This window comes from Balaenoptera physalus (assembly GCF_965194825.1).
Source record: "Balaenoptera physalus genome assembly, chromosome: 11".
Taxonomy (NCBI): domain Eukaryota; kingdom Metazoa; phylum Chordata; class Mammalia; order Artiodactyla; family Balaenopteridae; genus Balaenoptera; species Balaenoptera physalus.
The window spans coordinates 4,317,616-4,342,960 of NC_138896.1; the positions used below are offsets into that span (position 1 = coordinate 4,317,616).

General features: G+C 42.4%; 1 protein-coding gene across 2 annotated transcripts in view; it reads right to left on the reverse strand.

The window, feature by feature from the left end:
• F13A1 (coagulation factor XIII A chain) overlaps positions 1 to 25,345 on the reverse strand; it is a 180,964-nt gene that overhangs the window by 18,337 nt on the left and 137,282 nt on the right. For both annotated transcript variants that reach the window (XM_082413293.1, XM_082413292.1), the window contains exon 15: positions 3,205 to 20,444. In XM_082413293.1, coding sequence (XP_082269419.1) covers positions 20,291 to 20,444 — 154 coding nt within the window. In that variant the 3' untranslated portion in view covers positions 3,205 to 20,290. The remainder of the gene's footprint in view (positions 1 to 3,204; positions 20,445 to 25,345) is intronic.

A 25,345-nucleotide genomic window follows, 5' to 3' on the forward strand; every position in this document is an offset into this window, starting at 1 on the left:
AGTTTTCTAGCCGACAGGCCAACTGCTTATTCAGCCCTGCCCTGCACGCCAGGAACGTTAGAATGTGGTGGGGGTGAGGGTCCCCTATGTTCTTACTCACTCTTTGCTAATGAGACCTCCATCCTGTGAGTCTGTGTGTACATTTGTGTACCATCCTGGGCCTTAGCTTATTGCACTGGAAAGTCAAGAGGGCTGCACAGCCCTGTAGAAATTCCCAGGTTAGCAAAGCAGACCTCGTTTTAGTGGCTAGCATTCTCGGGCTCATTTTGTAGCATTCTTGGGCTTACTTAGCCAAGGGCATGTTTGGTCATTCCAATGCTCCCAAGTTGTGGTTTTGACATTTTCATTAGTATCAAGGAGATTTTGAATGTAGGTAACGACTTTTATTTGAGAGTTTTCCTCCCTCATCTTTTACTACTTACAGACAAGGGCAGTGAGGAGAGAGGAGAAAGTATCAAAGCCAAGAGAAGTTCTTCAGAAAACAGTTCCTCACAAATCTAGACTGGGTGACAGAACATTTGCTTTCCAGGTCCTGACACTACACTGGACACAGTTAGGGCCTGTATGTGTGCTTTGGTAGAACTCAATTCAGCCTATTTTTACTGAAGATCTGCCAAGGGTAAGCCATCATGACACGCCCTGGATGAGGCAGCAAAATGGAAATGCAATCATTAAAAAGTCATAATCTTTGCCCTTTAGGTGCTCAAAGAAGTTATTGATGGTTAAATTTATGTGTCAGCTTGGCTGGGCCATGGTGCCCGGATGTGTGGCCAAACATTATTCCTGATGTTTCTGTGAAGGTGTTTTTTGGATGAGATTAACATTTAAATTGGTGGACTTTGAGTAAAGCAGATTGCTCTCCTCAATGTGGGTGGGCCTCACCCAATCAGTTGTGGAAGAGAAGGCAGAAGAGTCCGCCTCAGAGTGATTTGATGTGAGAAACTCAACCAGCCATCGCTGGCTTTGAAGATGGAGGAAGGGGGTCACAAGCCCAGGAATGCGGGCAACCTCTAGAAGGTTGGGAAAGGGAAGGAAATGTATTTCCCCCGGAGCCTCCTGAAGAAACGCAGTCTGGCTAACACCTTGCTTTTAGTCCACTGAGACCCATTTTGGACTTCTGATTTCCAGACAGCAAATCTGTCTTGTTTTAATCCACTAAGAAGTTTGTGGTAATTTTTTACAGCTGCATTAGGAAAGTTGTGACTTACATATTGAAATACTAGTAATGTTTTGGATTGGGTTGAATAAGAAATATCAATAAAATTATTTTTACCTGTTTCTTTTTCCTAGTATTTAACGTGGCTACTAGAAAATTTACAATCACACATGTGGCCTGCGTTACGTTTCTATTGGATGGTGCTGCTACCATCTCAACCTTTGGATGGTAAGGTAGTGTGACTTCTTCTACCTACCTTCAGTATGACACTAGTCACCATGGGAAGAACGGTGACTTCTAGGAGGATTTCTGGCCTGACTGAAGAGTTTATATTCTTGGCCCCTTCTGGCTTGTTGGTGAAAGAGGAGAAATTGTGTCTCATGCCTGGACTGTCCAATGAATAAATGGTCAGAGGCAATTCTGAGTGACAGCTTTCCAAGTTTATAGAGACTATGAAACCGGCCCAATCAAATAAATTATTAGAGTTTTTGAGAGAAGTAAACATGGGTTAGTATACCTGTTCAGTGTCGGAATATAATTCTCAACAACTGTGCAACTACTGCAGGACGGTAGTGTGGACCTGATCTGTCAACCCACCAAGACCATCACAGGCCAAACCCTTGGGCGACAAGTTTGCTTTCTGTAACAACCGTGTTTTTGGTTACAAACAATAAATTTCATGTTTCGATGATTAAGATGGTTGCTTTTGCTTTTAGCAACACACATGAAAAGTCAACCTACAGTGTCTGGAAGGGGAGAGAATAGGAGTAAAATCAAGGCTTAATTCCTTAACACACTTTCTTGGCAAGAGAAAGGCAAGGGGGAGGGATAGAGACTTAAGAGGTCATGACAAGGTAGAACGGCAGCCCTTGCTGCATTAGGGCATACAGGTCACTCCTCACCCTCCAGCACTCCAGCGAATACTTTGAAAGAAAAAATGAGGAGAAGTTGACACATTGAGGCAAAGAGCCTCAACATTTTCTTTTGTCATGAAATAATGGTTTCTTCCAAACATGCAAACCTAGAGTGTTGCAGAGATTGTAATAAATGTTGAACTTGCAAAATTAATACTAATGATCCTGGATTTGAAGTACTGGGGATATTTGAAGAGACTGATCACAACACTTGGAGCCATTTTGTGAGTCAAAGGACTTTTGTTCTACCAGGGAAAAATGCCTAAAACAATCCCCAGCAGTATGTAAGGTTCATAGCACAAATGACCACCCCCCTGGGTGTGAGGAGCTTGCATGGTGGACACCAACTCTGTAAGGTTCAGCCCTTGGTAGTTGCTCAAAATGACCACCAGCACCCTGCCATTGGATGGAATCCAGGAAACAAGCAACTTCCAATTTCAGCATCTTCCCCCTCAAACCCTGATTGTGCCACGTGAAACCGTGAAGCAGGACGAAAGTGTTTTCTGCATCTTCTCCACGGCACCGGTCCAGTATCTAACACACTTAATGCTACTTTATTTTTCTGGCCAATCCCTATAATCCAGTTACGATAGATTTTTGAGCTGCCCTTGTCGTGGGTGCCCTGCCTCAAGCACGTGCAGTGACAGACGTGTCCTCCACGGGTAATAAGAGCAAGGTTATTGGGACTATTTTTTTAGAACCTCTTCTAACGAGCAGTCACCACACTAGTTGCAGGAAACATTGTGATGATCTTACAGCCCTAAAGACATTTCTCCACTCTGGGTAAAGTAACCTATGATAAGTGAACAGTTTCTCTCCTAGAGACTTCTGCCCACGTTTCTCCTTGTTCATTTTGTGTAAAATCACAGTGATGGACCTACAAGTGTATCTGCTGTGCTTTAATTTCCCAAACTTCAAGATGCCATCCAAACACAAAGGGCCTTTCACAGGCATAATGTTGAACTTGACTACCTTCCAGCAGTTTTATATCTTCGTTTCCTTGTAGCTAACGGATCAATGCTGCTCACAAAGCCCAGTTTTTCTAGGGTCAGCTTCCTAATGGGATCAAGTCATAGGGTTTCCTTTCATCCTTCTACACCCTTCTGGGAATATCTCCCCCATTTTATAACTCACCTTCCTGACTCCCTTTGTTCCTTTTTAGGAAACTTTTCTTTCCTTCTGAATTCTTGGATCCACAGGAGGCCAGCAGGAGTCCCACCAAGTCACCAAATCATTCTTTCACCTCAATGTCAGTCGTGTCGAAAAACAAAAGTGCTGCTGCTTAGGTGAATGTGTGATGTTTGGCTAAAAAGAGAGAAAAATAAAGGTAAGAGAATAATTCTTAATATTTTCTTTCTCTGCTTATCATTCTCATTTTTGCATGACATTGCCAAGAAACAAGATAGACTTGCTTTGATTTTCTTCATTTGTTTCCCTCTTCTGACAATATCTTAACTTACATGTATAAATTTAAGGGCCAGAGGCTGAAACAATGAAATCTCCAGTCAAACCAGGCAGTCTTATTGCATTTGTTGAGATGTCATTGGTCTTCCTGAGTCTCCCTGGACCACTTTCATTCATTGTCAACAGAGCAGCAGGAGAGAGTCTTAAAAATGAAACCAGGTCATGTGACTTCTCTACTTAAAACCCTCCAACGGCTTTACTCTAGACTGAATGTTTGTGGTCCCCCAAATTCATACGATGAAATCCTAACCCCCAATGTGATGGTATCTGAGAGGTGATTAGGTCACGAGGGTGAAGCCCTCAAGAATGGTATTAGTGCCTTATCAATAAAGGCCCCGGAGAGCTCCCTTGCCCCTTGCACCATGTGTGGACCCAATGAGAAGTCTGAGACCTGGAATAGGCCCCTCACCCAACCATGCTGACACCCTGCTCATGGACTTCCAGCCTCCAGAACGGTGAGCAATAAACTTCTGTTGTTCATAAGCTACCTGTTCTATGGTGTTCTGTTACAGCAGCCCAAATGCACTAAGACAGGTTTTCTACTTCAGAATAAAGCAAAGTCCCTGGAATGGCGGTAAGGCCCTATGTGATCAGGTCTTGAGCCACATTTTGACCTCAGCTTCCAGAATCTCTCACTAACTCTGCTCCAGCCCCCTGATTGCCTTGCTGTTCTTTGTGCAGATAATCTCCCCCATCAAAGCTTTGCTCTTGATGTTCCCTCTGGTTGGAAGGAATTTACCCAAGGGATGTTCTTGGTTTCATGTATTTGTTCAATGTCATCTCTTCACTGGGGCCTTTTTTAGTTATTCCACTGAAAATTGTAACGTCCACCTCACCATTGGGATCTGACCCTCCCTCTCCCCGTTCTCTGCTTTGTCATTCTCCTTAGCACTTACCTCCAACATAATGTCTATCTTATTTAATTAAATTGTTTATTATCTGTCTCACTCATCCAGAATGTACACTTTGTGAGGGCAGAGAATTTGTCTGTTTTGATTACTGCTGTGTGCCCAGCACCTAGAACAGCACCTGGCATGTATGAGGTGCTCATTCAATGTGTTGAATGAGGGGATGTATCACATCACCCAACGGGGGGATAGAAATAAATGAATTTCTAACCGTGAGATAGAAATAAATGAATTGCTTCTTCAGCTGTGCTCTGCTGTGACAAACGATTTGTGGCTATGACTACAGCATTTGTGGAAGTTGACCTTGGTAGTTAGTGGATAAAACTGATTTGTCATTAATAGATTGAAAGTCACCAATGAGAGTAAAAAGGACCACAGAGTAAGAAAGAAAATCAAAGCATCTTACTAACCATCACTAATCAGATGTAATATCAAAGCAGCTCATCAAACCACAGGAAATAAGAGAACAAGAATGTCAGCTAAAATACACTGCCATTTAGATGTCTTTTTGTGTGCATTTTTCCCAGCTTTATTGAGATATACTTGACATATAACACTGTGTAAGTTTAAGGTGTACAACAGTGATGATCTGATACATGTGTATATTGCAAATGTTTACCAAAATAAGGTTAGTTACCATCTTCTTCACCTCACGTAATTACCATTTTGTTGTGTGGTGGTGGTGAGAACATTTACGATCTACTCTCTTAGCAGACTTGAAGTGTACAATACAGTATTATTAACTACACTTCCCATGCTGTACCTTAGATCTCCAGAACTTTACTGTTCTTGATGATATTAAAAGCTGGGTTGTTTTCATTTCTTTTCAGATGGATCATTGATAGTGTATAGAAACACAATTATATTTTGTATGTTGATTTTGTGTCCTTCAACTTTACTAAATTCATTTATTATTCTAACAGGTTTTCTTTTGGGGTGTGTGTGTGGGGGGGTTCTTTAAGACTTTCTATATGCAAAATCATGTCATCGGCAAATGGAAAATATTTTGTTCTTACTTTCCAATTTGGGTGCCTTTTGTTTCTTTTTCTTGCCTAATTGCTCTGACTAGGTCTTCCCGTATTACACTGAATAGGAGTGGTGATAGTAGGCACCTTTGTCTTGTTCCTGATCTCAGAGGGAAGCTTTCAGTCTTTCATCATTGAGTATGATGTTAGCTGTGGGCTTGCTGTAAATCACCTTTATTTCTTGAGGTATGTTCCTTCTACATCCACTTTGTTGAGCGTTTTTAACATGAAAGGATGTTGAATTTTGTCAAATGCTTTTTCTGCATCTGTGATGATCATTTGATTTTTATCTTTCATTCTATCAATGTGATGTATTACATTTATTGATTTGCATACTTTGAACTATCCTTGCATCCTAGGGATAAAACCTACTTAATTATGGTGTATAATCCTTTTAATGTGCTGTTGAATTCAGTTTGCTAGTAGTCTGTTGAGAATTTTTGCATCTATATTCACCAGCGATATTGGCCTGTAGTTTTTTTTCTTGTGGTATCCTTATTTGATGTTGGTAACAGATTAATGCTAGCCTTGTTAAATGAGTTTAGGAGTTCTTCCTCCTCTTCAATTTTTTGGAAGAGTTTGGGGAGGATTGGTGTTTATTTTCCTTAAATGTTTTGTACAATTAACCATTGAAGCCATCTAGTCCTGGAATTTTCTTTGTTGGGAGGTTTTTGATTACTGGTTCAGTCTCCTTACTGGTTATTGGTCTGTTCAGATTTTCTATTACTTCTTGATTCACTCTTGTAGATTGTGTGTTTCTAGGAATTTATCCATTTCTTCTAGGTTATCCAATTCATTGGCATATAATTGTGTAGAGTAGTTTTTTATGATCCTTTGTATTTCTGTGATATCGGTTGTAATGTCTCCTCTTTCATTTATAATTTTATTTGAGTCCTCTCTCTCTCTCTTTTTTTTCTTGGTAAGCCTAGCTAAAGGTTTCTCAATTTTATTTACCTTTTTAAAAAATCAACTCTTAGTTTTGTTTATCTTTTCTGTTGTTTTTCTATCTTTTTTTAAAAAATTAATTATTTATTTATTTATTTTTGGCTGTGTTGGGTCTTCGTTTCTGTGCGAGGGCTTTCTCTAGTTGTGGAAAGTGGGGGCCACTCTTCATCGCGGTGCATGGGCCTCTCACTATGGCGGCCTCTCTTGTTGCAGAGCACAGGCTCCAGACGCGCAGGCTCAGTAGTTGTGGCTCATGGGCCTAGTTGCTCCACAGCATGTGGGATCTTCCCAGACCAGGGCTCGAACCCGTGTCCCCTGCATTGGCAGGCAGATTCTTAACCACTGTGCCACCAGGGAAGCCCTGTTTTTCTATCTTTATTTTATTTATTTCTGCTCTGATCTTTGTTATCTCCTTCTTCCTGCTAACTTTGGGCTTAGTTTGTTCTTTTTCTAGTTCCTTGGGGTGTAAAGTTAAGTTGTTTATTTGAAATCTTTCTTTTTCTTTTTCTTTTAAATTGAAGTATAGTTGGTTTACAATATTATATTAGTTCTTTTTTCTTAATGTAGGCATTTAGTACTATTAGAACTGCTTCCGGTCCATCTCATAAGTTTTGGTATGTTGTATTTCCATTTTCATTTGTTTCAAGATATTTTTTCATTTCTGTCAAATTAAATTTCTTATTTGATCCACTAGTTGTTCAGGAGTGTGTTGTTTAATTTGCACATATTTATGAATTTTCCAATTTTCCTCCTGTTATTGATTTCTAATTTCATACTATTGTGGTCAGAAAAAATACTTGGTATGATTTTAATCTTTCAAAATTTGCTAGGACTTGTTTTGTGAGCTAACCTATAATCTATCCTGGAGAATGACCTGTGTGCACTTGAGAAGAATATGTACTCTGCTGCTCTTGGATGAAATGTTCTATATATATCTGTTAGGTCCATTTGGTCTAAAGTATAGTTCAAATCCAATGCTTCTTTATTGATTTTCTGGATGATCTATCCATTGTTGAAAGTGGGGTCCCCCTACTGTTATCTGTTAGTATCTGCTTAATATATTTAGGTGCTCTGATGTTGGGCGCATGTATATTTATATCTGTTATATCCTCTTGATGAATTGATCATTTTATCATTATGTAGTAACCTTCTTTGTCTTTTGTTAGCATTTTTGACTTAAAGTCTATTTTGTCTGATATAAGTATAGCTATCACTGCTCTCTTTTGACTTCCATTTGCGTGAAATATTTTTTCCGTCCACTCATTTGAGCCTATGTTTGTCCTTGATGTTAAAGTGAGTGTCTTGTAGGCAGAATATAGTTGAGTCTTGATTGTTGTTGTTGTTGTTGTTTTAATGCATTCAGCTACTCTACGCTTTTTGACTGGATAATTTAATCCAACTTAAAGTAATTATTGATAGGTAGGGACTTTCTAATGCCATCTTATCAGTAATTTTCCACATTTTTGCTGCTAGTATATAGAAGACTATATCTCATCACCTTGTTAAGTTTACTTATTAGATCTAGTAGTTTTTATGCAGATTCCTTGGGATTTTGTAGATAGAAGTCATGTCATCTGTGAATAAAGACATTTTTACTTCTTCAATCTGATACCCTGTTCCACAAAGTTTTGACACCTCAGTAGCTTTGAATTTAATCTCTGTACCCTTAGCTCAGCAAGACTGTTCTGTTTTATTTGGTCTCAACATTCTTGCACTAAAATCTGAAAAGGGCTTCCGAGGCATTTGGGAAGAATACAGAGAAAAATTAAGAACTAAAAAGTTTTTTAGTTTGGTGTAGAAAAAGAGTTTAAATGGTCTTTTTTGTGTGGATTGTGAACCTCTCCAATAAGTGAAGATGAAATTAAATTCAACTGACATTTAATTGAGAACTTACTACATGGAGTGCATTATACTATGATGTGGTCAACACAGAAGTTAGACAAATCATATGAATTAACGAATCTTACCTAGATGGCCTTACAAAATTGTTAATTACACCTGGCTTAGGTGACCCAATAAAAAAGATAATTTATTTTGAAAATCAGGAGGTATAATTTTGCACTAGTAAGCCTTAGCGTGTAGTGGCTATCTCCTTGAGATGAATACTTACCAAAGAGAAGATAACGAATTAGCTTTTTAAGACTAAAATGATTCTGCATTCCAATAACTAACTAGTAATGAAATCATCACTATTGGTTTATAGATTGGACTACCTAGACCACCAAGAGATAATAAAAAATGTATATGTTTACCATTTAACTTTGAAATAGCTTTTCACTCATCTTTTTCATGTCTTTTCTTTCTCTTCATATATGAGACAGAATTAAATGTAATAGAATCAAAGGGAAATTATCATAAAAGTCAACGAAATTAGGTCCTGCCAAGAGTGACTGCATCTTTAGAGAGAAAGACTAATGTCTTTGTCTTCATCTTTATCTTAATCGCAAATCTAGAATCATTTTGGTGAGCTCTGAAGTTGACGTTGGTTTTGTGCTCAGCACTGCCCGCAGTCTAATTTGGAACCATTTAAGGATCAGCCACAGCGAGGCCATGCATCTACTTTCATCATGCTTTCCTAGAATTTCAAACTCTAATATTTTTCATGTGCACATGTAAATGAGCCAGAGGAGAGAGGGGATGCAGAGGGGAAGCAAAGATGCTGAGAACCCCCTCCCCCCGAGGACCAGGGGGAGGGGAGGGGAGAAAGCCACTGTGACCCTGGGATGGAATCTGTGCAAAGAGGGGCCCTGAGTTGTGGTGGATCAGTTCCTGGGCCGCGCAGCCCCTCCCCCTCTTTCTTAGGACTTATCGCCAATGCATTTACTATCAGCAGATCAGAACTGGTCTTTTGAGACATAAGACATTTCCTTTTTTCATAGCATCATTTCTTTTAATTCATATTTCTCTGAGGGCATAGTTCTCATACATTTAAAGCCCTCAGGATTTGGAAATAATCAACATCTCTATTTCCTTCTAAACGGGACAGCTGTATACCTGGAATGACAGGCTTTTTCTTTCCCAGAAAATTACTTCAGGGGAGGCAAAGAGACTGACACAAGAATGGAGTTTGAACATGGCTCTTTTTGTTCCAGGGCTGGTGTGTTTCCTGTGCTCTGTTAAGCTGAAGGACCCAGAAAGTGGTAATTGCGTCATTAGCCCTAGTGCCTTGTTCTTTACAGAGCAGGCCATCCCAATTTTCTGTGACCTTTAGTCAGGTTATAGACCCTGGGGACCGAACCACATCAGACGAGGAGCCCAGCTCAGCTCCGCACCACAGGAGACTCTTTACTGCCCCCTGGTGGATGAAGTAAGAGATACATGATTCCCAAGGATGAAGGCCAAAGACCCAACACATTGGTTAATTCTTCCCACGGTGGAGGTGGGGCCGGTGGGGGGTGGAACAATAGTGGGTGGATGTGGAGCTGGGAGGTTAGAGGTAACTGGGTCCCTCCCTTATGCAAACGCCCTGTCTCCCTATTTTGTGGTGTCCTCTGTTGGGCCCAGGTCCTTCATGGTTGTGTTCACTCTGGCCTTCCACTTTGGCCTAGCCTTTCTATCCAGGGACCCTAGCCCTTCCCATGAGAAAGGAGTCCCTCTCCCAGCTAACTCTGATGGGGGATGAGCGTCCACCTCATCACACATTTTCCAGCTCTCTCGCTCCTGACAGCGTTTCCTCCCGGACCCGTCTGCTCACTCCTAGGCATCTCACAGCTTATCCACCTTCTGGATGGTGGTTGGCTAGCAATGAGTCAATGGGTTTTCCAATGAATTTGCGTCTCCATATATACGCAGTGTTTCTTGAACATTTGACCTCCTCCGACCTGCTAATATAATTAACAGTCATTTTTGGAGGCTGGTTTATTATCAGTTGCCCAGTCCTTAACACATTTTTGCTTCCAGACCTTTACCAGCTTTTATAATACCCTATGGTTGTTCATTGAAAGGCAATTGTCATTAAAAATTGGGCCTCGGGTGCTGTGGAAAAAGCCTGGGAATCTAGCTAATAAATGGGAAGGCTCTCTCTTTTTGTTACTTTTACCGTCTTTCATCACTAGCAGTCCAAGAGCATATTGTCTTTATCTGATAAAAAGAGTCAGCCAGAAGGGTGTATTGATGAGGCTCAAGTTATGGGTTAAGAGCGAGGTAATGATATTTTTATCTATGGACACACTACAAATGCAATCCATGATAACCATCTGGGTCACAGAAAGGACCGGATGACACAGTGAGTGATTCAGAGCGTAGATGGGGAAATGTTAGGTTTTCTATCAAACACAGATCTTATAATAATAAATATTTAGACTTGGAAGTGACTTTAGAAATCATCTTATCCATTCTCTTGCCTAGTTTAGAACCTCATGAAACTATTCCCAGCAGATGGGCTGGCAACCCAGCCTCCACTTGGGGACCAGGTTGGGGATTCACTACCTTGAGTGGTTGTTTGGTCCATGATGGGAAATTGTATTTGTGGGAAGGTCAGCACATGGTACCTAGTTTTGAGATAGAAAATGAAAGCTCAGCTTTTCTCCCTTCTGTAACCTTAATCTCCAAATTCCCTAAACCCAGCCTCATTCTGAACCGCAGCAACAGAAGGGCTCTAGGGTGACTAATGTCTTCTGCAGAGTTGTTTAAAACCACTTTGGCAGTAAGATGAGGAGGGAAAAGGCTATTTCTGACTCTTTGATTATTGTCTTGAGGGTGCTTGTGCATGGGAAAATGGGAGGTAGATTTCTGGGAAAACTTGGTTAGGATAATTCAGGTTAGAATGCTTCAGGATGTTCCATTCCCAGGGAGGAGCAGGCAGACAATGGGCTATGTTCAAACGAGCTGTGTTCAACGGCCGAGTTCTAACCCCTGTTCCCTTTGATATTATTTTGGCTTTAAAGCTTAGGTCAACTCTAGAAGGCAGAATGGTAAGAAGGAAATGAACTACCAGAGACAGATCACTTTAGGATTTTAGTAGCATGAAAAATACTTGAATGGGAGTAACCGAGATGACAGGGCAGCCTGAACTGTGAGTGCCAGGGAGAGTAACCCTCCCTCCCTACTCCATTGGGTGGCTATTGTGATCATTCATTCATTCAGCAATGCCTATTGACAGATTATTCAGCACGAGGTACACAGTGATGTACGCACCAGAGCCACAGAGCTCTTTTTACAAGAGGAAAAGTGGAGAGCTGCCTAAATGGGATCTATTTTAATCATTTGAAACTGTTAGTCATTTTTGGCAAAGGAAATCTTCGTGATGGGTCAGCCAGATACTACAACTTCTTTCAACATTTAGTAGGAATTGTCAAGGAAGCCATGCCAAGGCACAACAGAGATGGAAAGAGATAATCTACTTTAAACTTAAAGGTTATTCATTTCCCACATGTTAACATATGGTCTGCCATACAATCTCTACTGTATTTGTTGGTTTTTGTGTACGATGACATGAACCCCAGTTGAGGTGGTACAAATATTAACTGTGAAGGGTGTTGGTTTTCCAGGTTCTTTTCTAAGCTGTGTCTGTAATGTGATATTGAAGTGAAAGCAGCAATTCCCCTGTCTCTGGCATCCAGATTTTGCCTTCTTAGCTAGAGAAGGAGATGAGCAAGCAGGTCAAAGATGCTCATTTGGGGGAATTCCCTGGTGGTCCAGTGGTTAAGACTCTGTGCTTCTACTGCAGGGAGCGTGGGTTCAATCCCTGGTTGGGGAACTAAGATCCCCCATGCCACGTGGTGTGGCCAAAAAAATTTAAAAATTAAATTAAAAAAAAGATGCTTATTTGGGTCTGATCAGATGGTTGTCTGTCAAGAAGTAAATCCTGAAGCTTGATGTCTTCTGTTAAGCAGGAAAAAGCCTGAAGAAATTGAATTAGGACTCAATAAGTATTCATGGACAGCTTCTTAGGCCAAAGAAGGACAACACAAAACTAAAAAATCTTGTGTAGCCAGACCCTGTGACTTCACTTGGCAGTTCTAAGAATAGTTTTTTTTAACATAAATTTTATTGAGGCATAACTAAGATAGCCCCAATGATCCCTGCCTCCTAATATTCATCTCTGTGTGATTCCTTCCCCTTGACCTTGGGCTGGACCCAGTGACTCACTTTTCATGGATGTGACAAAAATGATGGGGTGTCATTCCTGAGGTTAGGTTACAAAAAGATTTTGGTTTCCATCTTGTTCTCTTGCTTTCTCATTATGGTGGAAGCCAGATGTCAAGTTGTGAGCTGCCCTATGGAGAGGGCAGCAGGACAAGCAACTAGGAGAGGCCTCAGCCAACAGCCAGTGAGGAGCTGAGGCCCTCAGGCCAGCATCTGTGAGGAACCCACAGAGGAGCTCGAAAGCAGAGCCTCTCAGCTGAGCCTTCGGATGAGACCTCAGCCCTGGTTAACTTTGATTGCAGCTAATCTTGAACCAGAGCAACCAGCTAAGCCATGCCTGGATTGCTGAAGTTTTTGGTTATTTTGAATGCTATGAACATTTTTGAACACTCATCTTTTGGTGAATATATGCATCATATTTCTGTTGGATATATATCTGGGAGTGGCATTACTGGGTCACAGCTGTATTCAGATTCAGTAGACACTGCCAAACAGCTTTCCAAAGGGGTTGTACCAATTTACACTCTAGACAGCAGTGCCCAAGGCCAAGCTCTTATCTCACTGTTTCGGCAGGACTCTGCTGCTTCTCAATTCAGCATGGGGCCAAGTAGGCCATGGGATTTTAATGGCGTATTTTATTGGTAATAATACTAGTAAGAAGAATAATAACAGCAAAGGTAACCTTTTGCATACCTAATTATCTGATGTTTTAATTTTCAAAAAGCAATATACAGACAGGACTTCATTATGTATTATTACTTTATGTGTATCGAGCACTAATAGGACAAAATATTAAGCACCACTGAGAATACATAGATATCATGGTTGTCCTTAAATTAGATTTCTTAGGACATAACCAGGATTAAAGAAAAGAAATGGTTGAAGTAGAACACTTTTATATTATGTTTTCAATATTTAGGTTATTTAGGTGAGCTCTGGCTTTTTTTTTTTTAGCTTAAATTTCCCAGATAATGGCTTCATTTTCTGTTGAACATTGCTGGTGAGGAGATCACTGAAGACTATTGTTTTTCATCATAGATAGTGTTTTTCTTGTATTATACCTATTTTTCAATTTTATGTCATAATAACACTTTGTTGATCTATATGCGTTTTTAGCATTGTATACTCAGTAATGCTAATTGGGATATTATTGAAGATACCTAGCTTTTCTTTTAATGATCTGCATGAAAAGCAGATTTCTTTATTAGAGTCATATTTTTTGAATTCATGGTTATAGCCAAGAAAAAGAATAATACTCATGAGCTCAGCCTTGTGTCCATAATAAAAGCAGCATACAGAAAATCAAGTTTGGCAGCAGCGGGCAAATACCGTGGGCACTTGAGCCAGGGCAGGCCTGGTTTGGGTGGAAACACTTGGTGGGAGTGTGAGCTTGTCACTTAAAAATCCCTGGAAGATACAGACGTCCAAATCTGAAATATGGGTAATGTTAGCCATAAGAAACTAGCCCCAGAAACAGAAGGAGAAGCAAATGATAAAATATCATTAAGAGGAGGAGAATAAAGATGTCATTATGGTAGGAAAACATTCAAAATCCATATTAAATGCCATGGTTCATAATATAAGGACATGTTCTTATAAGTTGAGGAAACTTTTCTGGGGAAAGGTATAGACTGGCAAAGCGGATGCCCTCGGCTTTCTGAGGAAGTGGTGGTGTCTGGGCTGGTGAGCGTGGCAAGGACCTCCAGTGCATCCTGCCACAGACCCGGAGGACTTACCTGCATATGGCTCTTCTGTGGGTTTTGGATGGTGCTTTTCTTTTTTTTTTCTGAGTATAGGGAGTACATCATTTATTGACCCTGTGTTCCCCCACTACTCTTGACTCGTAGGACAACAGGCACAGAACTGTAAGGGATGATCCCCAGCTCCGTGGATGGTGCTCTGATGCAAGGCTCTGCACAGGAACATGGGCCCAGCTTTGGCACAAAGGATCTTGTAGAGGAGAATCTGGGCAGGAGGATGGCAACTCATTATGACCACTGGTGAGTACTCAGGACACGTTTCTAGAGGGCAAGACTGGTCTAGGGCCACTGCCATCAACTGTGGCAGGAGAGTGACATTTCCTGTGTTCATGGCTAATATCCAACAAATCTTTATTAGGCTGTTAGGCTGCTTACCTGTAGCAGTGGCCATAAAATTTGGGTTTAGGTATAGCTAACATAAAAATAACTTAACTTTATTTCATTTTGTTTCACATAGTTAGAGGTAAATCAGAGTCGACCTGTGTGCAAATCAAGGCATTTTAAGATGTTCAGGGAGAAACAATGGCATGTAGGTTCGTGACCAGACTGGTTAACTGTCCCCTGGTATTTGATTGGAAAGCTGGGTTGGTGGGGTGTTAGGGGAACTGACATCTCTTCGAGGTTCTCGATGGAATGGTCCTATTTCCTAAGTTTTTGTGAAAGAGCAATGCCATCCTTCATTGTTGTGTCTTCTCTCTCATCTTCAAGTTATCCCTAGTGGTATCTAACCAAATATTGATGGAGACGCAGGTGAGGAAAGGCCTAGAAAATCATAGCTTCAAAGTCAAGGTCACCTGCAATGCAGTAAGATATAACCAGAGCACTTAGCCCAGTGGTCTCAGAAAGGAGAGCAACTTACTGATTAATGTTCTTCCTGCCTGAAGGAAATGCTCAGTGTTTTGAACTTTATCTTTCCTATCCAAAAAATATACAGAGAGATAGAGATATAAAGTTTGTTGTTAACTTTAATCTCCACACATTTGAAGAGATCTAACATGTGTCCTCCCAAGTCTAATAGTTTAAATATTGTCAGTTCCTTTCATTCTTCCTTTTAAGCTACGATGGCTTTGTTATCATGTCTGACGCCTTGGTAGAGGTAGCTGGAAAGCTGAGCTCAGCTGGGATGGTTGACCAGAGCATCTACATGTGGCTTCTCCAGTATGGCAGACTCAAAGAAACTGAGCTTTCACATGGAAGCTCAGGACTTCCATGGAGAGGATTTCAAGAGACAAGAAGTGAAAGCCACCCATCTCCCTGGGCCTGAGTACTGATAGAGTTGTTTCTACCACATTCCATCAGTCAAAGTGACAGGAGAGTCAACCTAGTTCAAGGGGAGGGCAGGAAAGGTGGATCACATCTCTCAGTGGGAGGAGTGACAATGATTTTATGGTTATTTATATTCTACCATCATAAGATAACAAATTCTGATTGTAATTTTTTTCGTGCTCTACTTCCCCACTGCCTAAACTTGCTCAAACCAGAAAGAAGAGAAAAGAGCAATCCTTTGTGTTACAGGCACTTGCTTTTACGAATAGGAAGTAGTCATTAGGACCCCTTATGTTTGAATTAGTTTCAGGGTGGTGAAACATTGCTTAGATAATTACTGAAGTCCTAGAACCATGGTTAGCATGAAAATGAACGGGAGTTCATGAATTGTATTAGCAGCAAGCTTATCAAGCATCTTTTTAAAATGTCCATTGTCTTTGAAGCTAGAAGATGTTCCAAAACTCCTGGCAACTGAGGTGAACAAAATTTCCTAGTAACTTTTCTTGCTGCAGCTGAGGTGCTTTTTTTCCCCTTCTCATTTATTTATGTGTTTGTTTTTATAGAGTGATTTCTGACAGACACATTCAGAAGATGTTGATGTGGTTTTCGTGTTTTCATTCCTCTGTAGAGGTTTATGAGGGTAAAACTGAGTCGAAGTGAGCTGAGGTGCTGAGAGCAGAGGAAAGCTTGTCCCGAGGGGAAGGAGTGCCTCTAGAAGCAGTGCGCTCTCACGGGTAGAGCTTTGCCTTTAAGACAGAGGTGAGCACGGCCCTAGGAACAAGATCTTGGGCCTTTAGCAGTCCCTGCCCCTGGTAGTTACTTGGATGCTCAAATTGTAACTTCTAGGAACTTGCCTGTCACACCCTTGTATCCATTTGTGAGATGGACGGCTCCCCTGACACACTTCCTCTCCCACTGTATCCACTTGGGCCCTAGTGCGCCTCATTTCCCATCCCTGAACCCAAACGTAGCCACGCCCCGTCGTCTACCCTCCTCCCTGACCTGAACGGGTATTCTACCCCATACTCGCTTGTCCCTCCTGGGCCCACCATAGTTTTTAGCTCTGAATCCAGTTTTTGATCAGCAACTTTTTCTAGCCTTTCTCCACAACACAGCCTAGAAGGAACAAAGTCTAGTTCCTGGAAGTGCTCCAACTGTGACTCATACCTGCACTTCTGTGGCTAGAATCTCTGTAGCTACTTTCTAATGAATGATCCCATGAGTCATTCTGATGTGAATACGAAGAGCGCTGCCTCTCCTTGCTGGATACTCACCATCCCCCCCAGACCAAGGTAACTGCAGTTCCCGAGAAGGGTCGTCCTCTTTCCCTCCTCCAGGCTGTTACCTGAGCTCTTCTCCGTCAAATGTTCTCCACCTTACCTCCTTTCCTTTTGTTTTTTCAAGATGCAACTTAAGTCTTTTCTCCGTTATTCTTGGAGGTACTAGGGGATGTTTTTCAGGCATCTTTTTCTCTTTATTCCCATGGTCCTCTAGGTATATACCTCTATTAACATACCTATCCCCATCTAATTATAGATTGATAAATACATGCTTTATACATATTTTATCTATTTATCTATCTGGCTTCCCATCTGGCTTTGTGAACTCTCTCTGGGTAGGGACCATGGGCTTTTTATCTTTGAATCTCTAGTATGATGCTTAATGTTCAATAAATACTTGTTGGATTCACGCTTGCATACAATAATTAATGAATGATGGATGGTTAAATGGATGGTTGGAATAAAGGATGGACAGGTGGTTGGAATGTTGGCTGGCTGGATGGTGGGAGGACGGCTGGGGGTAGAAAAGATGAATAAATGGATGATTGGGTGGACTATTTTAAAATAACATTGGAAGGATGTTCATCAATGATCAATTTACACCTGGAACGTTGTGACTTTTGATTGCCAATGAGTCTAGCACAAACTCCATTTCACCCCATATTCCTATTACAAATTTGTACATTTTTTATTTGTTATTATACTGCAACTCTTCAAAGAGTATTGAGTTGGTTTTAATTCAGTATTCTTAAAACTCCGGGAGATAAAATGAGATTTAAAGAGCGTACAGTAAAGCAGAGGTTGATTTCACTGCCTACTCCCACCCCAGCTTGATTTGCCTCTATGCATGGCTTCCTAGGCCTTTTTAGCTTCTTCATCAACAGGTTGGAAATAATAATATTTACTTTTTTAAAGGGTTGACACAGTAAAATTATTTGAAACACAACCATATTCATACAATCTCTCTCTCATTTCTCTCTCTCACACTCAACCATCTCTCTCTTTATCTATGTATCTATCTATCTATAGTTTTGCATGCGTTGTTGTTAAGGCTTGCTTGATATACTCCCAGAAGAACCTTGTGAAAATAAAAGTACTGTTACCCCTCTTTAGTCATCGAAGTTATAAACACAAATAAGGATTCATTCAAAGCATAGAGGACTTTAACAGGCAAAAACTAGAATTTAGAGTCTCTGCTGCTATCTGAGATACACTGCTTGTTACCAGTGCTAAAATATGATTTTTAGAGCCACAGCATTATTACACAGTGTAGAGTCCCACTTGTCAAAGGGGATGGGCTGGCTCTAAGGTAGGTATGGCGAACAGGTTTTATTTTGAGTGCCAACTCCTTATCAGTTGGTAATAGCTGCTTGGAGTAGTGTGTGGAGAAGGATCCCGAGGCCCTATCTAAGATGCAATTGTTCAGTGATGTCTGCCATGAATATAGGACCTCCGATACATATCTGTCATATATTTCCCATCTCTGTTCTAAGACCACAAAAGGTGTCCGTTACGATAGGTATTCCTGCTGGCTTGTCCACTGAGTCACCATAATGATTCATGGGATTATTCATGAAAAAATATCTACAGAGATTTTGCAGTTTCTGGAAACTGATTTTTGAACCAAACTTGCTCCTTTGGTGAATGAGTTTAATGAAATGTAGAGAGAGCAGTGAGGGAAGCTAACTGTAACATCATTACCCATTTGAGTCCTTTTCTCTAAAGGAGAGATGCTTGTTTCACTCTCCAGGGTGGGTTATCTACTGCTAAGGAAGGGTGGTTTCTTGAGCAGCTGTGGTTAGTAACATGTTGTATTGAAAAGTAAAAGTGTTCACTTCTGTGCAGATGCAAATACAATCAGATTAACTTTATTTTAAGCTTTGATTACATTCTAGTTAATAAGAATATACTATATTAAGCCAGTTTAACAGTCCAGCAAACTGCATTTCATTTTAGAATTGAGTATTGGAAGGCTTGGCAAATGCTGGAAGATTACTTAGTACAGTTAGGCATGATGTACCTATAGAGGGGACCAGCTGACCCTCATGGATTCCTGGTGTGAAGGTTCAGGAACAGTCTCAAAGGCTTAGAAATGTGCTTGTAGAGACCAGAGAATTTCATTGGGACGTTTCCCCCAGCTTCCTTCTCACTGTTCATCTTTTCTTTTCTTTTCTTTCTTTCTTTTTTCTTTTTTTTTTTTTTTTTTGCTAAGAATCACAGTCTACTGACCCAAATCACATTCTAGGCATATCAATGGGTAATTTTGACAATAAATCAGACTTGCAAACAAATACCAGATAGCCTTGTCTGTTGGAACCTTGGAGCCTAATACAGATGATGTCAGCGTCCTCTGCCTTTGGGTGTGTGACTGGCTGTTTGCAAGGTGGAGTTCGTATTACCTCGTAGCACCCGTGTGCGGAGCTGAGGTCTCAACACGGGTGATGTGAAGGACAAGAGAATTAGTGGCTGTCCATCCTTCCACGTGTCTGGTCCCTAAATCTGCCAGCTTCTCCAACCTGTTGGGTTTATTCCGTCTCTAAAACTGTATCTGGACCTGTGTCATTGTGCAAAGGAGATGCTTCCAGAGAGACAGGTGAAGTATAATTACTAATTAAAGAGACTAATCCCTCATCCTTACCGTCCCAAGTCGGCCTTGTTACTTTCTAGTACTACAGCCCCCAAAGGGTTAAAGTTAGGGCTAATGGTCCCGGCTGATCAGCCCACAGCGTGACAACTCCTATAAAATGCACTATAAAACTACATTATTGAATAGATCTGAGTATTGCACCTGCTTTCTTATCTCCTCTTAGGTGATTAAGTTTTCCACAAATGCAATTTGTTAATATGGGGCCACATCTTCTCACAAGGTAAATCTGTGGAATTTGGCAGGCAGTAGCTTTGCTGCAGGTGCAAGATGAAAGACCTTTCCCTGGCTTTGCCAAGAAGAAAAATGATGCTGCACTCAATTCCTGGGAAGAATATTCTGACACAGAGGATAAAACTGATTCCAAGAAAGGGGAATAGAATTCTAGGGCCCAAATCATGTGCTTGCCTCCTGTCTGGGGAGTACATTACCCTGAAAAGCCTGAGCGGGGGATGAGAAGCCCCGTTTTACATGAGGCTAGGTATTGAGCAAATCCCCTTTCTAAGGGAAGTCCTCTGATACTTGGAGCTGCAGCCATTTGAGATGAGAAATGATAACTTTTACTCTTATGAGCTATGAGAGCTTCATTAGGGCTTAATTAAAGCTAATACTCAGAATCCTTTGGAAGGTGGAGCGATTAAAAACTCACTTCCACATTGAATAGCCACACTGAAAAGTGTGTCTTCAAAACACATGGCATCACCACTCTGGGGCTCTATCCAGTCCTGTCCGGGTCTTCACAGCTAAGTTAAAGCAAGAGCTGACTATTTTTGCATTAGAATTTCCTTAGCCAAGACTACAAGAGGCCAAGCGCTCGGGCCCACCTCAGGCCCCTGTGCATCTACATAGACGGTCGTCTCTGAATCTGCAAGTCCAGCTCGCCGTACACGTGTCTCAAGCGGTCACTGGTCAGGCTGGCCATCAGCTTCCGAGGGCCAGAAACCCAAGGCCGACACACCTCCTCCCATTGCACGGTGGAGTTGGGCCGGATTTCCCTGAAAAGGTGGAAGAGACAGGAAAGGTTTTATGCTCCAGAGAGGCAGATCCAGTTTCCCACCTTGACCAGGAAGCAGTGAGGCCGCTGCCTGAGTCACAGGCTCTCTTTGTTTTGGTTGACGGTGGCTGGAAGACGGAAGGGCCAGGGTGGCTGATTTCCAGTGACCCCCGAATGAGGCCCCTAGATGAGGCTCAGCCGGAGACAGCCGCATGGGTCCCGGTTCCTTCCACACGGATGCGTCAGCTGGCCTTCTGGTGCACGTGGTCCGTTCAATGTGTGGTGGAGCCGAGCTGAGCACGCGGCCAGCCGTGAGTCAGCTGAACTTCAGCTTATCCCCAGGCTTCCGCAGTAGCCTTGAGGACGGGACTGATCTCCCTCGGTTCATTTGCGGGCTAAAGTACCCTCCTGGGATCAGACTTCTCTCTGAACCCCCAGCTGCCTTCACTGAGGTCCTGACGCTCTAATTCCTTCTGGCCAACCCCCTTGGGATAGACCTGTTCCCAGGCCCGGGATCTGGAACATCACCCAGCCTGCTCTGTAAGTCATAATCCTGTTTCAACCAATTGATTTCGGTCTCTTGCCCACATACCTTGCTGCTACGCATTTGTTGCTGATGCCCTAATCCATCCTGATGGTGGGGCCTTCACTGGTCCTGCTTTTCCTGGTCCCCTGCGGCCATGCTCTGAGGTCTTCCTAAGCATCATGGCCCAGCCCAGCCCAATGGATGACGAAGTCAAGCAGGGTGGGGAATTTAGGCCTCTCTGGAGTATTTCACATATCCGCCCCCCACCCCCACTCCTGATGTGATATACGCTCAGGAGGAGATTACGTGCTGGTTTTATATGTGTGATTGTCCCCTGAGGTGGATACTATTCGACACATTTTCTAGTTAAGAAAAATGAAGGGATTAAACACGGGAGGTGACGTTTCCATGGTCACACAGGTGTTAACGGGCAAAGGCAAGATTTGGATCCAAGTTTATCTGTTTCTAAAGCACATGCTCTTTCTACTTCTCTATACTATATTTCATCCTGTATCCTCCAATGAAACGCCTTTTCCGACCACTGTGCTTGCTTTTTCATATGTCTGATTTCTCAAGCAAGACAGATGCCCTTTTGTTCAGTATTGAGAGCTTCCTGCAGGTCTTGTTATTGAAGGACTCCTGGTCTCCGCTCTCTGACTCAGGCCAGGCGTGCGCTGGGCAGCTTTGCATATAACCCTTGGCCTGCGCTTTTCTGGGAGAGCGTCAGGGATTTGAATGGAGACCCCCATGCATGTCTTAAAAAGAGAGAAAAGGGACCAGACTCTTTTTATGGGGTTATTGGGGCACAGCATGTCAGAGTTGGAAAGGACTTAGAAATCACACATCAGACTGTCCCATTTTACAGACGAGGACCCTGAGGTCCTAAGGAGCCTGTGGCATCTTCCACAGTCACAGATCCTGATGGCCCAGAGCCTGGAAGAACAGAGACACACACTGGGGACACAAAGAGTGTGCTCAGAAATGAAGAACGTGCTGTGCAGAGGAGTTTGGTGGGTAGACCCTTAGACCCCTGAGCGAGGGCCCAGGGGCTGGGAGGGCACTTCCTACGAGCTCCACGGGGTGGCCTGGGAACCAAAGGAGCTGACGGCAACACTGGCTTTGAACTGGAGTGGTGGTGGAGGGTGGCACAGAAGGGGACTGTCAGTGGGTCTAGAGTGGTTCAAAGGCCTCAGCTACAAGAGCCCCCATTTGCCCTTGGAGGTCAGGGCCGTACCGCATCACTTTAGACAGAGCCAAAGTGAAGGAGAAATATGGGGTCACCCCCCTGTGCTTGACCTGGCCTACATAAAGTTAGAATCCCATGATATCCTCAAAGATCACTAAAACAATACGTATTTTACCTGGCTGCAGGTGTACATCCTCTGGGATGAAAAGGGGAAAGGCTCCAAATCTTAGAAATCTAGCCGCTAAATAAGAAATCCCTTTACTCTTGTATCTGTGGCCAGTGAATTGGGAAATGCGTCTAAGGCTAGGGGGCTCCTCTCTCTAGGGCTGCTCCAGGCACTGGTTCTGAGAGTCTCAATGTGTCAATTAATTTGTCATTAGTTCTTAATTTTTGTTCTCTAGAAATGAGGCTATATAAATTATCTTATTGAGTTACAGAAAAGCCAAATTATGTGACAAGTGCACACCCGGAGCCTACATATGGGAGTATTTTTCCAACTCAGTAAATTACTTTTATGATTCAAGGTTTGAAAGACACTGAGCTCACTGTGGGTTTCCTCACCTGTAAAAGGACACTATGAAATACTGAAAAAGGTGTGGCGAGGGTGGGTGAGTTAGTATTTGTGCTGCGCTTAGAACCATGGCAAGATGTGGTTAAATACCACGTATTAGACATATGTTGCTGCTGCTGCTTTGCTATTATTATTATTATTATCACCATCACCTTTGTGGTCATCATTTTCTGCCTGAACTCCCTGCAACATAATTTAGGAAAGTTCTTCTGGCTTGTATGCAGAGAAACAATTCTCTACCCTTAATTTAAATCATCTTTTCAATATGAATACAGGTTTTTAGATATTTAGTTCTCAGTAGCTGTGCTGTTTTTACCCTGATCCATTCATTCTTTCTTCCCTGGTTTCCCCAGGTGATCCATCCAGAACATTTTGCAAAAGATTTGTCCCGCTTAAGGATATGGCCTGGGGCCTAGAGTGCAGGCAACTCCCTCAAACAGAAACTGCAAACCCTGAGCTTTACTTCATTATTTGGTCTAACTCATCAACTCGTCCCCGTAATGATATTCAGCCATGTGTCTAGGCCCACTCACGAGCATCTCTGAAGATACTCATACATGAAGAGGCACACGCATGCCTAAGTATGCATTTGCCTACGGAAAAATGCATGCACAAAGAAAGAAAAAGATCATTTCCCCATCTTGCTAAGTGGAGTATAAAAAATAAATAAATAAAATTCAAAAAAAAAAAAAAAGGGGGAGTAATACTGGAATAATCCTATATTCCCAGGGATAGATGTTGTGACAAATGATTCTCAGTAATGCGCTGAGCAATCAAGATACACTGGCCATTTATCATCTCGAGCACGGGCAGGCGTAGGGGATTATTATCACGATAAACCGCAACTGTCTAAGGTTTTTCCTCCTCGTGTCGAGCCCTCTGTCCTACTTGAGAGACTCAAAATTTAAAACAAGATCACAAAGTCGGGGAGCTTTTCTCTTAAAATAACTTACGGAACCTCATCATTTTTCAAAGAGAAAACTGAATCTGGAAGATGAATTATTTGATGTTGCAGAAGTATCAAGTGCAGAAGCTGGATAGCTACAAGTCTGTGGGAGCAGTACCTCCGAGCATCTGAGGAAGGTGTGGGGAGGTCGGGGGGAGAGCAGGAAGGAAAATCATTTTGGAGTGGAGTTGACTGTGTCCTGACTGAGGAATGGACATGGCACCACCTATTCCTCGTTCAATTCCCTGCTCGCTAGCTCCCGCCTTCCAGACCCTCTGCTTGGAGCTCCAGACCCCCTAACGCCTAGGGCCCTTGGGTGGGCAGGTGGGGTGGAGACTCCCTTGACTATTCAAGGCGTGTATCTTGAGAAAGGAATACAGTCTTGTGAAGGGTTCTGGTTCTACAGAATTGCACTTCTTAAGGGTCCAAGTTGTTACATTGATCTGCCGCTCCTTGATCAGGTCTTGGCGGTATAGGGTACACTGCAGTGTTTCAACCATCCGACAAGATGGACGTGGGTGCTGGCTGGCTCAGGTCTGGGCTGTGAAGGTGTGAGGAGGAATCAGGAGGAAACAGAGAAACCAGTGGTCTCTCCGAAGTCCCAAGCCCACCCTAGGTCATAAGTATTTTCTATGTCAAGTTATTTCCAATTTTTGTCAGTCTCTGAGAAATAAAGCTTCCCCTGCTCTGCAGAGATCCACCCTCTGGATCTGGATCCCCATAAGAGACTGAGGACCTGGCTCTCCGTCTGTTACTGATCTGCCATAGACCTATGCGTTGAAGGTGATTACTGATAGAGCCAACGGCAGAGTGTGGGCGGGACATTTGCTTTGTGTCCACTGTGTAGGGACTGGCCTCTTCCATCCTTTCCCCAGTTCACCCCACTTTGTCCTACCCCAATGTCAGATATTAACAGTAAGAAATGCACCTGGACACTCAACCCCCTTTGAGCCCTGTGTCTCCTAAATGGTGGGTCATTGCACTGTGCTAGGATTCATCTTTCTTCTAATACACAGATTATCTCCTTCCTTGCATTGGTTTGGGATCAGGGTGGAATTCTTGCACAGCCAAGGTGTCAAGGTGGCAGGAGGTTCTGGTACCCTCAGATCAGGCTTGTTGGAGAAGGAAAAATTGGCTACAGCAGGGGGCTGTTTTAAAGAAGAAATGTGTTTCACTTTGCCTGAGCGATTCTTGCATCTGATTCGAGTGGGAAGGTGTGAGGATGGGTGAGTGAGACTGTCGTTTCTGATGAAAGCAGGGCTAGCTCTACCGACCTCTCGCTCTAGCTGGGGTTGATTTCTAATTTAATTTTTTTTTTCTTGCAGCTTCCCTATTAGCACAGGAAGGTTGTTATGTTTTGTGCTTGCATTTTAAAAAAAAGCACTCAAATTATTTTCTCTGTTGTTTATTGCATCCTCCAGCATCAGGTACCTCTTAAATGATGGGATGCAGAAGCTGTGAGCACTGTAATTTCAAAGAAATGCAACGAGCCCCTAGTGCACACATTGTCTTTAAAGGTGCTTCAGAAAGGGTGAAGAGGTCTTGCATTTGTCTCACAGACTCCGAGCGGGGTAGCTTCCATAAGGGGCGTTGGGGAAATTCCTAACATATCTGGGTCATAAGGCAGTTTCCAAATCCCTGCACCTCCTTTTTTGTACCTTAGAAGGTCACCC